This window comes from Microcaecilia unicolor, chromosome 8 (assembly GCF_901765095.1).
Source record: "Microcaecilia unicolor chromosome 8, aMicUni1.1, whole genome shotgun sequence".
NCBI classification, from domain to species: Eukaryota; Metazoa; Chordata; class Amphibia; order Gymnophiona; family Siphonopidae; genus Microcaecilia; species Microcaecilia unicolor.
This window is the reverse complement of record NC_044038.1, coordinates 28,570,780-28,585,237: the sequence shown is the minus strand read 5'-3', so window position 1 is coordinate 28,585,237 and position 14,458 is coordinate 28,570,780. Positions and strand designations below refer to the sequence as shown.

Sequence of the window (14,458 nt, the reverse complement as noted above, 5' to 3'; positions counted from 1 at the left end):
AGACATACAAACAAGAGACAAAACAGGGCAACAAGCAATACAGAACAAGAAGCTACACAAAGACTAAACTAGAATCAGGCAAGAATTACAGACTATAAACTGGACTAGGCAGAAGTGCACCAGCACCCTAACATACCAGGGACCTTAGACGATGCAAAGGCAAAGCAGAGAGTTTCCAAATGGCTAATAAGCCCAGCAGCAGCTGAGATTGAGCTGCAGCAATCACCAGGCAGCTACGGGTGCTGTGCAGGCTCAAACAAGACAAGCAAGTCTGGCAGGCCGGAAGATCCGGACTGGACTGGGCAGAAGTCTGGAACGGGAAACAGCACACAGACAATCCAATGCAGCCACCAAGTCTGGCCACCAGAGGGCAAGAGGAACACAAACCAAAACACAGGCAGAAAGCATACTGAAGCACAGAGAGGCTTAACACACACAGGTGCAGTATAGTGGAATAATCAGAGCCATTTTGGAAGCAGCCAGCACACAGAGACAGAGACAGAACTAACTCAGGAAGAATAGACAAAAGCCAGCTCAGAAGCTGCCCGCCGGAAATAAGGTGAGCCTGAGAGGGGTCACAACCACAATCGTGACAAATAGCTTCCTTCACCTCACTTTTTAATCATACCAGCTGCTGTTTGTCCTTCCTTACTCTTTTTTTAATATATGGAATATGTCTGGTCTGGGCTTCCAGAATGGTATTTTTGAATAGCATCCACGCCTGATGTAATTTTTTGACCTTTGTAGCTGCTCCTCTAAGTTTTTTTTTTTTTTTAATCGTTCTCATTTTATCATAGTCTCCTTTTTCAAAGTTAAATGCTAACGTATTGGATTTCCTGTGTGTACTTACTCCAGAGCTTATATCGAATCTGATCATGTTATGATCACTGTTATCAAGTGGCCCCAGCACTATTACCTCCTGCACCAGATCATGCGCTCCACTAAGGTTTGTAGTATTTATTTATTTATTTTAGTTACATTTGTACCCCGTGCTTTCCCACTCATGGCAGGCTCAATGCGGCTTACATGGGGCAATGGAGGGTTAAGTGACTTGCCTGAAGTGGGAATCAAACTCAGTTCCTCAGGACCAAAGTCCACCACCCTAACCACTAGGCCACTCCTCCACGGTATATAAATATTTTCTAAATTAAGTTACATTTATAGAAAAACATTCTACCTTTTCCTTTTCAGACCATTTGTCCAAAACATCACTTGCAAAATTAAAGTATTCTGGTACTTCTGGTCTGAACAGCTGTTTGATGGCCTCATAGTCTGAAAAGTTTTGAGGTGCGAACACTCTGTAATCTTTGGAGAACAGCCTGCGAGATGCCAAAGGAGTCCACAGGGCCCTAAACTCTTTGCACTTCAGTAAAATCTTCATAGCTACAAATGACAATTGGTCCTTTGTTACTTTTTCTTTATGATGCTCTTTGTTCCTGCAGTGAGAAAAGTACATCAGATTTCAATTAGCTACTGTCTCTTAGACTGTATAAATTGTGCAAGAATAAAGTGAAGTTACAACCCACCAGTGGTTCATTTACCCCTCTGTTTACTAAGCTACGCTAGCGGCTGCCACGCGGCAACGCTGACAATACACACAGCAGCTGCTAGCATGCCTTAGTAAATAAGGGGGTTAATTTTGTACTCTGTCTTATTTTGTTTACATTTTTTACTGCAAGTATAGCAAAAAAGGAAATATGATAACCATACAGCATAAAGAAAACACCAAAAAAGCAATTAAATCCCCACATTTCCAAAGCTCACATCACAGAGGAGTGACAGAAATCATAATAAAAAGCAAAAAGGAAAATATAAGGGGGAAAAAACGGGAAAATGCTCTCCCACATAGTAAGCAGTAAATGATATATAGTCAAGTTTTTATACCCCACATCCTTAACAAAGATTAAGAGGCCCTTTTACTAACTTGAATTAGGCTCTTCTCAATCTGCAGGGACATACACACCCAAGCATATATGTTATGATTGTTTGATTCACGTTTGTACATTCACAAGATCTGTTATATATCATTAGATTCTGTGACTCCTGACACAGGCAATTTCGCCAAACATGGCCATGTGGCGTCCTTATCCTATGGATATAGAAACAAGGTTTCTATCTTGCTGGACACTCAAAAAGTTATAAACCTTTCCTGGAAGATTTTCAACTTTATGACTGCAACGGTTCCTTGGCTCATATACCTTTATGGTCATCCTTGCTGTTTTTGTTATTATAACCAAAGTCATTTACATATATATTATATATGCAAATTTTCTCTGTCCCTAGTGGGCTCACAAGCTAAGTATTTCTTACCTAGGGCAATGGAGGGTTAAGGGCCCCTTTTACCAAGCTGCGGCAAAAGGGGGCCTGCGCTGGCATTGGCGTCTGTTTTTGATGCGTGCCAAGGTCCCCTTTTACCACAGCAGGTGAAAGGTAGGTCTTCCCTTTTTTTCAGGAAATGGCCATGCGGCAAGTGAAGCACTTGCCACGTGGCCATTTGGGGGGGGGGGGCACTTACCACCACTCATTGAGGTGGCAGTAAGGGCTCCCACACTAACCCGGTGGTAACCGGGCAGTGCGCAACACTGCCCAGTTACCACCGGGTACACACCGGCACTACAAAAATAAAAATATTTTTGTAGCGCTGGATATGATGCGCGCTGGGGATGGGAACTACCGCCAGGCTGCTGCAATAGCCTGGCAGTACTTCCTTTTTAGAAACTCTGAAGGTTGAGCACTTTATTCTCATAACATGATGTCTGCTTTGGTGGCCCTTTACTAGGTGAAAACATCTCTGAATGAATACAAAGCTTGATAGGGTGCTAGGGAGTCCCATAACCAGCCCCTCCAAATGACACAATGATTACATTTTCAATTAATTGCTACTCTAACCAATGAAACCAATGCTTCCTCTGTGTATATCCATATGCTGTACAACCCAGCATGTTTGAAAATATGTGAGATCCAATTGTTTTGGGTGTACCAAGATGGCGTCTGGGGTGTGGGGGGAGTCAGCTTCAGCTTTTTGGCATCTCCTGTTCTCGATCTAATCTCCTTGGTGAATGCCCACTATATATAGCCACTTTCCTCACTGCTTTGTCCAAATTTAGAACCTGAGGGTGCCCAAGCTCCACCCCCAATCCTTCCACAGTATTCTAGTACCCGCCTATTTCCTTCAACATATCTCTCCTCCCCCCTCCTGGTGTCAATCATTTCTCTCCTGCCCCATTCCCTTTCCACCATCTTATCCAGCATCTCTCCCTTTCCCTCCCTCTCAACTCGTCATGGTCTCCAGCACCTCTCTTCCTCCTCTGCCCTCACCCTTCTCTCTCTAGCATCTGTATCCTTTCCTTCCGCCTCTGCCCCTGGTGTCCATTGTTCAACCCCCCTGCTGTGGTATGCAGCAACCCCCTCTCCTCCCCCCCCCTCCCCCCACACACACAGCTTCTCATCTTCCAACACTTGAAATTTGTAAGTGTTCTTTTTCCATAAGTGATGACTTTGATGGAATATCCATTTCACACATATGTCACAATGGGTAGTATTCATGTACTAGACTGTAAGCTCCTTTGAGCAGGGACTGTCCTTCTTTGTTAAACTGTACAGCGCTGCGTAACCCTAGTAGCGCTCTAGAAATGTTAAGTATTAGTAGTAGTAGTACAAGTAACATTTTCTCTGGTATGTCTACATTCTGAGTATGATGAAGTCCTTTATACAATGCCATACTAGATGTGTGCTTTTGCTGTTCATTACACATCTGCTCTTGGTCCCTCAGCTATATGTTAAGTTGTATTATAGAAAATCTTTGGCACATCTATGCTAGTTGAATGCTCTAATGCATGCTTATTAGGGGTGTCATTATTATTATATCTCCGATACTTGAATTCCAGTGCTGTTAAATGTGTATATTTTTGATACTGTTTCACAGTAGTTCGATTATTAGGATTCAATTTACCATTTTCAAGTTACCTCATTTAGTGTATTTATGTTTATTCTTGGATATTTTACTATTGTTATGCTGTTAACAAAATTGTAAGTTTTATGTTAAAACTATATCTGCTGTACACCGTCTTGAGTGAACCTCTTCATAAAGGCAGTTAATAAATCACAATAAATAAATAAAGGCATTTATATAGGTTGTGTTCTTTGTGAGAATCTGAAAAATCGTTTTCCTTTTCTACTACTAATCATTTCTATAGTGCTACTAGACATATGTGGTGCTGTACACGTTATACACAGGTACTTTCTCTGTCCCTAGGGGGTTCATCTAAGTTTTTTGTACCTGGGGCAATAGAGGGTTAAGTGACTTGCCCAAGGTCACAAGGAGCTTCAGGGGGAATCAAGCCCAGGTTGCCAGGATCAAGGCCCACTGCACTAACCATTAAGCTACTCCTCCACTTATTCTGAGATATGATCCTTTTACTGTCAAGATAACAGCCAACCCCCTGGATTGCCACTAAGGAATAAAGGTGTTTCAAAGGCCTGTATACCCTTACAGACACCAATAACACAGCTCATTGTGTGACCATAAATGTGGTATACACATTTTGCTACTGTGTTACATGGAAGGTGCATGGCAGAACATGTTCTAGGTGTCCTGTCAACTGCTGTATTGCTTACAACCATAGGCACTACCCTCGCGGGTGCCCGATATGTCCCCATGCTGTGGTAATCTCTAGAATAGTCCTCTAACTGTTAGCCTATGGAACTGTAATACAGACTTTATATGCTAAACAAAGAAAACCCTAATTCCTTAAACTGCCTTTGCCAAATAAGTAGAGTAAATTAAAAATCAAAAGGAACTGAGATAGCCTATTTATCTCTAAATCTACCTTTCCCAAGTTTAAAAAGCAATTTCCCTGCAAATAACTTACTAATGACGATTTGCCCAGCTCTGGAAGTCCTCACTTTTGGAAACAGGAGACTGAGCTAGATGGACCATTGGTCTGACCCAATATGGCTTTTCTTATATTCTTATGTATATCTATGATGCCTTTACCATGTTATCGTTGAGTTCACAATCATGATTGGCATAGTAAGAGGTTTGCATTAGATCTTCATTACGGGCTGCAGGCGTCAAATCACTACTACTATTGGTCATAGTGATGCAAGTCCCTAGGCAGCTGCCTACACTGTGAGCTTTGCACGCAACTAACCCACAGCCTCTATGGCCTGCCAGCTGCTACAGCCTATCCCTGCCTTCCCAATCTGGGTCATGAAGCAACCTGCTTTAAGCTCTTTACAGCTTGCAGTCTACACCGTCTCTCCACAGCTATTACAGTTCTTTAAGTTCCCCAGAGATATGTGCAGATAACATTCAGACATTTAATACAGCAAAATAACTTAACTTTTATTTGCATATACTGTAGATTGATGTATCTCACAGGATTAAGGTGAGCACAGTTGCCAGGAATCAGGAACACAGCATACAAGGCAGAAGCCAGGAACCAGGAACATATAGAAACAGCATCCAAAATCCTTCCTGTCTGTCTTTGGAGCTCTGCCTAGCTGTAGAGCTTCCTTTACATTAAAAAAAATGCCAACAATCCCCCAAAAAGAGATGAAAAGGCAAAGAGTCAAGGAGAAAAGGTGAAGGGGGAAAAATGAGAGCAAAATAGACAAAGACACTCAAAGATATACCTCAGCCCTGACCCCCCCAGGCTGGCTATCAGCCAATAGGGAAATCTCTGACCATGAGGGGAAAAACTGGTTTCTGGCTCTTTCCTTATCGGATAGGAAGGAATGTGAGGAATCTGGCTTTTACTCTGATTTAGCTCAGAATGCAGTTTACTAATATTAGCTAAAATAATGTAATACATAGGAATACAATGCTCTGCTAGGCTGCTGCCTGGGCATCAGCTAAACTAGATTACTGGACTAGTAATATTACAAACTAGGATACATGTGTATATCTATATATGCAGGTCAAAACCAGGTAATTTGGTATTACTTAGGCGATTGCCTAACTTCCACATAGTTAGATTTTTTTTTGAGGTTCCCATCACATAGTTAGTACTAACAAAACTTTATGGAAACCACTTCCATGGCACTTTCAAAAACTATATATATGACACTATCAGGCTTATTTTGGAAAGAGTAGGGCGCCCATCTTCCAAATCAGGAGATGGGCGCCCATCTTCCAAATCAGGACATAAGCCGATTTTGGGCGCCCTCAACTACTTTCCGTCATGGGGACAACCAAAGTTCACAGAGGCATGTTGGCAGCGTACCGAAGGCGGGACTGGGGCGTGCTTAAGAGATGGGCGTTCTCGGCTGATAATGGAAAAAAGAAGGGCGTCCCTCACGAGCACCTGGCCGACTTCACTTGGTCCATTTTTTCTTGCGACCAAGCCTCAAAAAGGTGCCTGAACTGACTAGATGACCACCAGAGGGAATCGGGCATGACCTCCCCTTACTCCCCCAGTGGTCACCAACCCCCTCCAACCCTAAAAAAAACTTAATTTTTTTTTTTTGCCAGCCTCAAATGTTATACCCAGAAGTAGTTTTAGTGGGTGCAGTGCACTTCAGGCAGGCGGACCCTGGCCCATCCCCCCTACCTGTTACACTTGTGGTGGTAAATGTGAGCCCTTCAAAACCCACCAGAAACCCACTGTACCCACATGTAGATGCCCCCCTTCACCCCTTAGGGCTATGGTAGTGGTGTGGGGAGTGGATTTTTGGGGGGGGGCGGGTTGGGGGGCTCAGCACACAAGGTAAGGGAGCTATGTTCCTGAGAGCAATTTCTGAAGTCCACTGCAGTGCCCCCTAGGGTGCCCGGTTGGTGTCCTGGCATGTGAGGGGGACCAGTGCACTACGAATGCTGGCTCCTCCCATGACAAAATGGCTTTGATTTGGTCATTTCTGAGATGGGCGTCCTCGGTTTCCATTATCGCCGAAACCGGGGACGACATCTCTAAGGTCGACCTAAATGTTGAGATTTGGGCATCCCCAACCGTATTATCGAAACAAAATATGGACGCCCATCTTGTTTCAATAATACAGGATTCCCCTGCCCCTTCACGGAGCCGTCCTGCGAGCACCGCCCCAGGAAAACTTGGGCGCGCCCCGTTCGATTATGCCCCTCCACGTCAATGTCAACTAAAAAAAAAAAAAAAAAGAGTTGGAACTACAATATATTGAATCGTAACTTAAAACAATGACACAAATCTGTCCATATTATTGTACTAGAGTAGAAATTCCACCCATCTCACCCTATCCTCTATGTTCTCTAACCCCTATCCACCCACACCCACTAAAATCCACGCTATACCCACATTTAAATCTCCTCCATCCCCACCCATACACGCATAAGTTGATCCTCTCATTTAATTGCTCTCAGCCTGCTGTTTCCTCACAAACTCAACAGCCCCCCCCCCCCCCCACCCCCGGTAGTTTTTTTTTCGATGTTATTCACTATTCAACCATTGAGTGTTCTAAGTCTCTGTATGGTGTTGCAGCTGCCTCTCTTGCCATTACTCCGCAAGTTACAGATATTCTGACTACACTCCTGCGTGAATACCTTGGTAAGAATCCCTGCTGGAATCCCACGGCAACTTCTTCCATACTTACGGAAATTGCACAGGTTCCGTGGGAATCATGCAATCACCATTCCCGTGCAGCTCTTTAGTCTAAAGAGGAAGTGTTGATTTTTAACAAGTATGTTTTCAGACTGACAGAATATTTTGTCTTGTTTTTAAATATTTTCTAGGGTTAAAAGGATGCATAGAAAACAGAATGACAGTCTACGGAAAGGAAGGATATAATGTACACCATTGAACAAGCCTTGCGGATCCTGAAATGTCTAAAACTGTCAACAGAGCTGCTAGTGATCCACAGCCGGGCGAAGTATACTTCTTCACCTCCAAAGGCTTGGAAGACAAAAAAGAAGACTGGAGAGTGGGTGGACTTCAGTGGTGCGTGGTGGCGTTCGCCTGTGGCCTAAAAGAACCCTGAGCTACGCAAACTGTATCATAGGAATAAGTTGGGACAAGGTGCATTTTATCAATATAGCTATCAACTGTTAGACAGAGACACTACCCTGGTTTTGGTCCACTACTTGGAAGTACTTCCAACAAAAGACCTATGTGCCATGGTAACAGGAGACCACATGTCTGGAGTGATCCAGGGCTTTGTTTGAGAGGGTAATTGGGGGTACTGAGTGCCGGCACCTTTTCCATTTTCTGCTAAAATTGACCCAGGGACCCCATGTTTTAATGAAAGAGCTCAGGCTCTACACACCAATTCTGCCTTGTCATAGATTCTGTGACTGGTTGCAGGGGGTCTGGCTATTGTGGGGTGGGTCCCTCGGTGCTCACCTCACCTCTGAAGGGTGGCCTAGCATTTCACTACCGGCACCTTCTTTGCTAGAAAAAACGCACTGGCTCCATCACTCCTTACAAAGTTGCGAAAGGAGGAGGGCATACCAATGAAGATTTACAGAAAAATTTGTTTTGAGGGTTCCAGTATGGATATGAGCACCAATTTACCTCCCGATGTTGAGCAAGTGAGAAACATCAAAAAAGGTCTTAAAAGAAAACATAGATTGTCCCCTGATGACATCTACAATGTAAACAAATACTGCTTTAGAATGGATAACTTTATGTGGTTTTATGCTCTGTTCCCGGATATACTTGTTATGATGGGATCAGCCAGTTGTTGAGGGAATGCGAGCTGGCTTGCCTCTCCTCTCTCCACCCCTCGAGCTGCAGGGTCACAGACTCCCAGCGCCGGCTCATCTGTCCGCCCTCAGCTCCCCGATAGCCCTCCTTTCCTTCCTGCCGCCGCCCTGCCTTTAAATATTTTATTTTACCTCGAGTCACGGTGCCGGCACTGAAAACAGCAGGCTTGGCTCGCCTCCAGCCTTCCCTTCCCTCTCAGTGTCCTGCCCTCGCGGAAACAGGAAATACATCAGAAGAGGGCGGTTCCTGCTCGCGGCTGCCAGTCCCACCTTCCTCTGAGACTGACATAATTGCCTGTTCCGGGGCAGAGCCGGTCAGCTGTGAGCGGGAACGTGCAACCCCGCAATCTTTTTCTCCGTTTTTTTCCGCCACTGCTGAAACAGCAGCAGCAGCAGCAGTGGTGGCCGCAGAAGAGGATGTGGGTGAAAGTGGGGAGAGCCTGGTGTGACAGTGGGAGTGTCCGGTGGGGGAGGGGAGAGAGGGGTTAGATGCTGTAAGTTGGGGGCTGAAAAAAGGTCAGACACTGGATGGAGGGGGGATGGGGCAGATGCTGGATGCAGAATGGAGGGGGAGGAGGAACAGAGGTGGGATGGAAGGGACGAGAGATGGGACAGAGTTTAGATGGAGGGGGGAGGGGGACAGATGCTGAATTGAGGAGGGAGGGGGGAAGAAGCCAGATGGAAGGGAGGAGAGAAGTGGCAGATGCTGTTTGTAGGGAGGATAGGAGGGCCAGATGCTGGATGTAGTGGGGAGAGAGGGGACAGATGTAAGATGGAAAGGGGGAGAGGAGGAACAGGCACTGGATGAAGGGGAGAGAGGGGATAGATGTCGGATGGAAGGGGGAGAGAGGATTCAGATGCTGGTTGGAACTGGGGAGAGAAAGGAGCCTGAGTGGATGGAAATGGGGAGCGAAAGGGGCCAGATGCTGGGTGGAAGAGGGAGAAAAAGAGGAGAGACCCTGTATGGAAGTGAGGAGAGAGAAGGGTCAGATGCTGGATGGAAAGGGGGAGAGAGAGGGGGCAAACACTGGATGGAAAGGGGGGAGGAGTTAAGAAGAGAACGAGGAAAGAAGAAACAAGAGACTGGGACCAACACAATTAGAAACAGTAAACGGCCACAGGGCCGTGTCAACACAGTAAGCGGGGTAAGCACTGCAGGGGGGTGCCGACCTCTGGAAGCCGCCTACTGGCACCTTTTTCCTGAGGTCAGCTCACTTGCAAAATGTTTTACCTGAAGCTGTAATTCTCCTCTCTCCCCTGCCCTCCCCTCTACAACCACAGTGCTCAGTGAGGCAGGCAGGCTCTACTGGAGTTGTTTGAAAGAATACAACCAGTGCTATTTATGTCTTTGGTGTGGGACGAACTCCTCATTCAGGGTAAGCTTGAACAACATTCAAATTAAAGAGAACAGCCAGGTTTGGAGGGAGGTGTGCAAGTGAGACTGGGGAGAAATAAAAACTAAATAGTGTAATTATTAAAATCTGTAAGTGGTTCAAAGTTTTTGTTTTTTTTTCTCTGAGCTTGTACACCGAGAGAGGCATGACTGCAATGATGTTTGCATAATTATCAGGTAACCGGATAGCTACAGCTAAAAGTCATTTCATTGGCTGATGGTTCCAACAGTAGTTTCAGAGGAAGTTTAGCTGACGTAGTGTAGAGAAGCTGGTAAATGAAAATCTGATTGGTTTTTTTTTTTGGTGTTTGTTTTTATATAAAAGATTCTCCTTGGATAGGAAGAATCTGTGATATGTGAAAATATATTTTGCTTTAATGAAATTGCTAAACTTTAGAGTCAGAGACTTATCAATGATCAGAAAAAGAAAGTCACCAGACAACAAAGGTAGAGAAAAATCATTTTATTTTCATTTTAGTGTTTAGAATATGTCCACTTTGAGAATTTACATCTGCTATCTTATTTTGCAATGTATAGCAATTTGTTTCTAAGAATATTGCTGACAATTCCTGTCAGTGTGGCAAGTGGTGAGCGATCATTTTCACGGTTAAAAATCATAAAAAACTAGTAAAAAATGCCCGTTTCAAAAGGGAAGGAAACAGGCGCTAGCAAGGCCATCCCCCACCCTCCCTCCCTCGCTGTTCCAGACTCTGCCATCCCTCCGTTTTCACCCCCCTTTCCGTGACCCAGTCGACCCCCCCTTCTTGGCGAAAACCGTCCCCCGCTGCCGTCCAGTACCTGTGCTGACGGGGGACCCCAACCCCCATCAGCAGAAGTCCTGTGCTGGCCTTCGAGGCGTTGCTTCTTCAATGATTTTGTGTCCAAGTTGCTCTGCATGCATCTGACATCAGACGCACACAGAGGAACTTGAACCGAAGATCATTGAAGAAGCAACGGCACGAAGGCCAGCACAGGACTTCGGTTGACGTCCCCCGTCAGCACAGGTACTGGACTGCGGCGGGGGACGGTTTTCGCCAAGAAGGGGGGGTCGACTGAGTCGCGGAAGGGGGGTGCAGTGGGCTGTAACACAGGGGGAGGAGTAGAGAAACACGCGGAGCGTGTTTCCCTACTCCTCCCCTTGCTTTGGTATCAGCTGTCACTGACGTCACTGACGTCAGTGCGTGCCTGCCTAGCAGACCACCTCTGAGGGAGGCACGGTCCCAGGCACATCCTGTTGGAGGTGAGAACTATTACACAGGATTATTTGCGATCAAGTATTTCGCAAGAAAGGCTTGTAAGCCTTGCTATGATTGCTATTGAGAATGATATATGTGCCCAGTTAGATATCAAAGATTTAATTACTAATTTCGTGAACATGAAAGCACGAAAAGCTAAGTGGTTGTAAACCCTCTATTTGTTCAGCAATCCCACAAAGATGCACTCCATCTTTCAGCTCCTATTTCCTTTGCATCTTGTGCCACACGGGGGGGGGGGGGGGGGACTGATAGTCTGCAGGGGGGCACCAGAGACCCTAGGCACGGCCCTGAATGGCCAGACAAATGTAGGAAAAAATGAATTTTATTTTTAGTTTAGGATAAAGTAGTGTGGTAGCTGTGTTAATAAATACAGAAAATGGAAGTAAGGTGATATCTTTATTGGACTAATTTTAATACATTTTTGACTAATGTTTGGAGACCAAACCCTCCTTTCTCATGTCAGAACAGAATACCATAACAGCAGTACACTGTCCTGACCTGAGGAAAGAGGTTTTGGTCTCTGAAAGCTAGTAAAAAAAATGTATTTAGTCCAATAAAATGAAATTATCATATTTTCCATTTTTTGTTTTATTTGTATTTGTTAACCTATAGTATAGTGATTGAAATATGTCAGTTTTTGAAATTTGCATCTGCTGTCTTTGTATTTGTACAGTACAGGGGGACTGAGGGGCAGAACTGTTCAGGGAAGAAGTCCTGGTGCAGGTTGAAGGCAGCGTATGAGTGGCGCTCCCACTGCCCAGGTGACGACTGCAGCAGACAGGATTTTAAGCAGGGGGGGGGGGGGAACACACCTACATATATGTATTTCAGCAACCCCAATCACTTTGAAAAGTTGGCTCCTACGTGTGATACTTGTTTACAGAGGGAAGGCTCAGTGCATTTAAATTATATAGTTACAGTTTTTTAAAAAGTTTCCTGTTTTTTTTTACATAAAAAGCTAAATAAACTTTCAGCAAAGACTGAAAAGAAAACAAAGAAACACAGGCATGGATAGAAATACCTTTCATTGTTCAGACTTCTGTTAAGAAAACACTATCCACAGACAGCCTTTGTTCAAAAATTGGAGTGCAAAGTTAAAAAAAATGACGCCAAAGAGAAAAATGACAGCCACATAACTGCTTTCATTTTACAGAGTTTGATGTTCCACTTAGAAAGTTTGTCTTATACCACAAAAGCCAACTCTGCAATAAAGGGATCTAATTTCCATGTCCATGATAAAGCAAATCTACAATGATTTCACTTTGAATAAGTGACTGTAAGTGGAGTGAAAGTCGTGCAGGGTGAGAGCAGCCTGTGCAAAAGCAAAGACTGAGGTCTGAGGTGAGAAAGACAGTGAACATTCTGTTGTAGCCTGGGTCCGGAGCTAGAACCAGGTGAAATCTGGGATACACAAGAAACATTACAACCACATTGACACATACCATACAGACTACTCCAAACCACACGCCACACCCTCAGTCCCACAGAGAGTCCAGTACTGTAAACAGTCAGATTTCTTAGAAGCATGCTTGTACACATAGACCAGAAACTCATCTTGTCATAGAGCCAATTCCAACTTTAGCTGGACACCTCAGTTCCCACAGCAAAAGACATAAATATAGTGACAGGCTATGCCTGTCAAGGTCCAGGGGGAAAGCACGATCCATGGAAGGCTGAGCAGACAGAAAACAGAGCATGGATCACTGTCTCCCAGGAAATGGGGGAAATGTTGAACCAGGAACTTACCATTTACAGAAGCCTCGCTGTTCTTTGCTGGGAGGTGTGTTTCACCAGTGAGGGGAAGGGCAAGAAGGAATGCCAGACATGCTGAATGGAAGCAGTCTTCAGAGTTGTAGTTATAAACCTTTGCAAGCCAGCCAGGCTATAACTTACTAGCAGCCCTCCCAAGCTGCAGAGAAAGGGTGGAGCAGAGTGTTCCTAAACCAAGGAGCAGCCAAGTTGCCACCTATTGAGAGAGAGAGAGAGAGAGAGAGAGAGGGGAGGAGAAGAGTGACATAGGAAAGAGAGAGAAAGGCTGGCTGTGCAAGAGCTGCAGAAGCAGGGCAGAAATGGCCCTGGCAGCAGATGATCACCAAGAAAATTAGATGTTTTTGTGTGGCATCACCCAACTCCGAGGAGAGGAGGGGAGGGGGCAAAATTCCCCTCGCCTGGCCTCGTCTCAAAGGGGGGGGGGGGGGGCCTGGTGCTGCGCTGAATAAAACTTGCTGGTTTGGTAAGCTTTACAAAAGTTTGGCAGTGGTGGCATGATGGAGCAGGCAAAAGGCTACCTGCGCCCTGCGGTCAGTGCAATCTTTGGTTTTCTCCTGTGCCGCATTATCACGTTAACTCGCTACACGCTGCAGGTCCTCTGCTCCTCTTCTTGTTCTTGGCGCTCTCTCTGGTGCATGCTGCGTTGCCGGGCAGGCCCTTTCTGTCTGGGCGCGTACTTCCTCCATGGCTGAGTGGCTCCTCTCCTGTGCTCAGTGCGCTGCGGCTACCTGCTCCGGCCCCGGGCTCACTGTACAGTGTACTGTACTGTCTACAGTAGCTAGGGCGGTGCAGTAGGGCTGCTGGAATCGGATTATAATCCGGCGGACGGTCTCCCAACCCAACTCCTCCTCGAGTCCCGGCCAGGACACAACAGAGGTCATAGGAGGACAGGAGGAGACAGCAGACAAACCAGAATTGTTTTTTTGTAAGGTAATGATTAATTTTCCAGTGCCATTTTTATATGTGCTTTATTGACTGTAAAGAAAAAGAGTCAAAGACTGATTCCCAGCAGTGTCCCTAGTGGTTAGTGCAGTGGTCTTTGATCCTGGGGAACTGAGTTCGATTCCCACTGCAGCTCCTCGTGACTCTGGGCAAGTCACTTAACCCTCCATTGCCCCGGTACAAAATAAGTACCTGAATATATGTAAACCGCTTTGAATGTAGTTGCAAAAACCTCAGAAAGGCAGTATATCAAGTCCCATTTCCCTTTCCCCCTTTCCCTTATGACATCACAATATCAGAAGTGAGCCAAGTATCAGGCAATCAAGCCATTGTGACATCACTGATGGCTCTTATTGGTGGAATGAGTGGAGGAGTAGCCTAGTGGTTAGTGCAGTGGACTTTGATCCTGGGGAACTGAGTTCG

At 45.4% G+C, this 14,458-nt stretch overlaps 1 protein-coding gene across 1 annotated transcript in view; it reads right to left on the bottom strand.

Annotated features, from left to right (window-relative positions):
- Positions 1-13,275, bottom strand: part of LOC115476411 (acyl-coenzyme A synthetase ACSM3, mitochondrial-like) — a 64,934-nt gene extending 51,659 nt beyond the window's left edge. Inside the window, 2 exon segments of the mRNA XM_030212781.1 lie at positions 1,178-1,436; positions 13,070-13,275. Of these exon segments, the coding sequence (XP_030068641.1) occupies positions 1,178-1,381 (204 nt within the window). The 5' untranslated portion in view covers positions 1,382-1,436; positions 13,070-13,275.
- Positions 13,276-14,458: the final 1,183 nt, after the last annotated feature.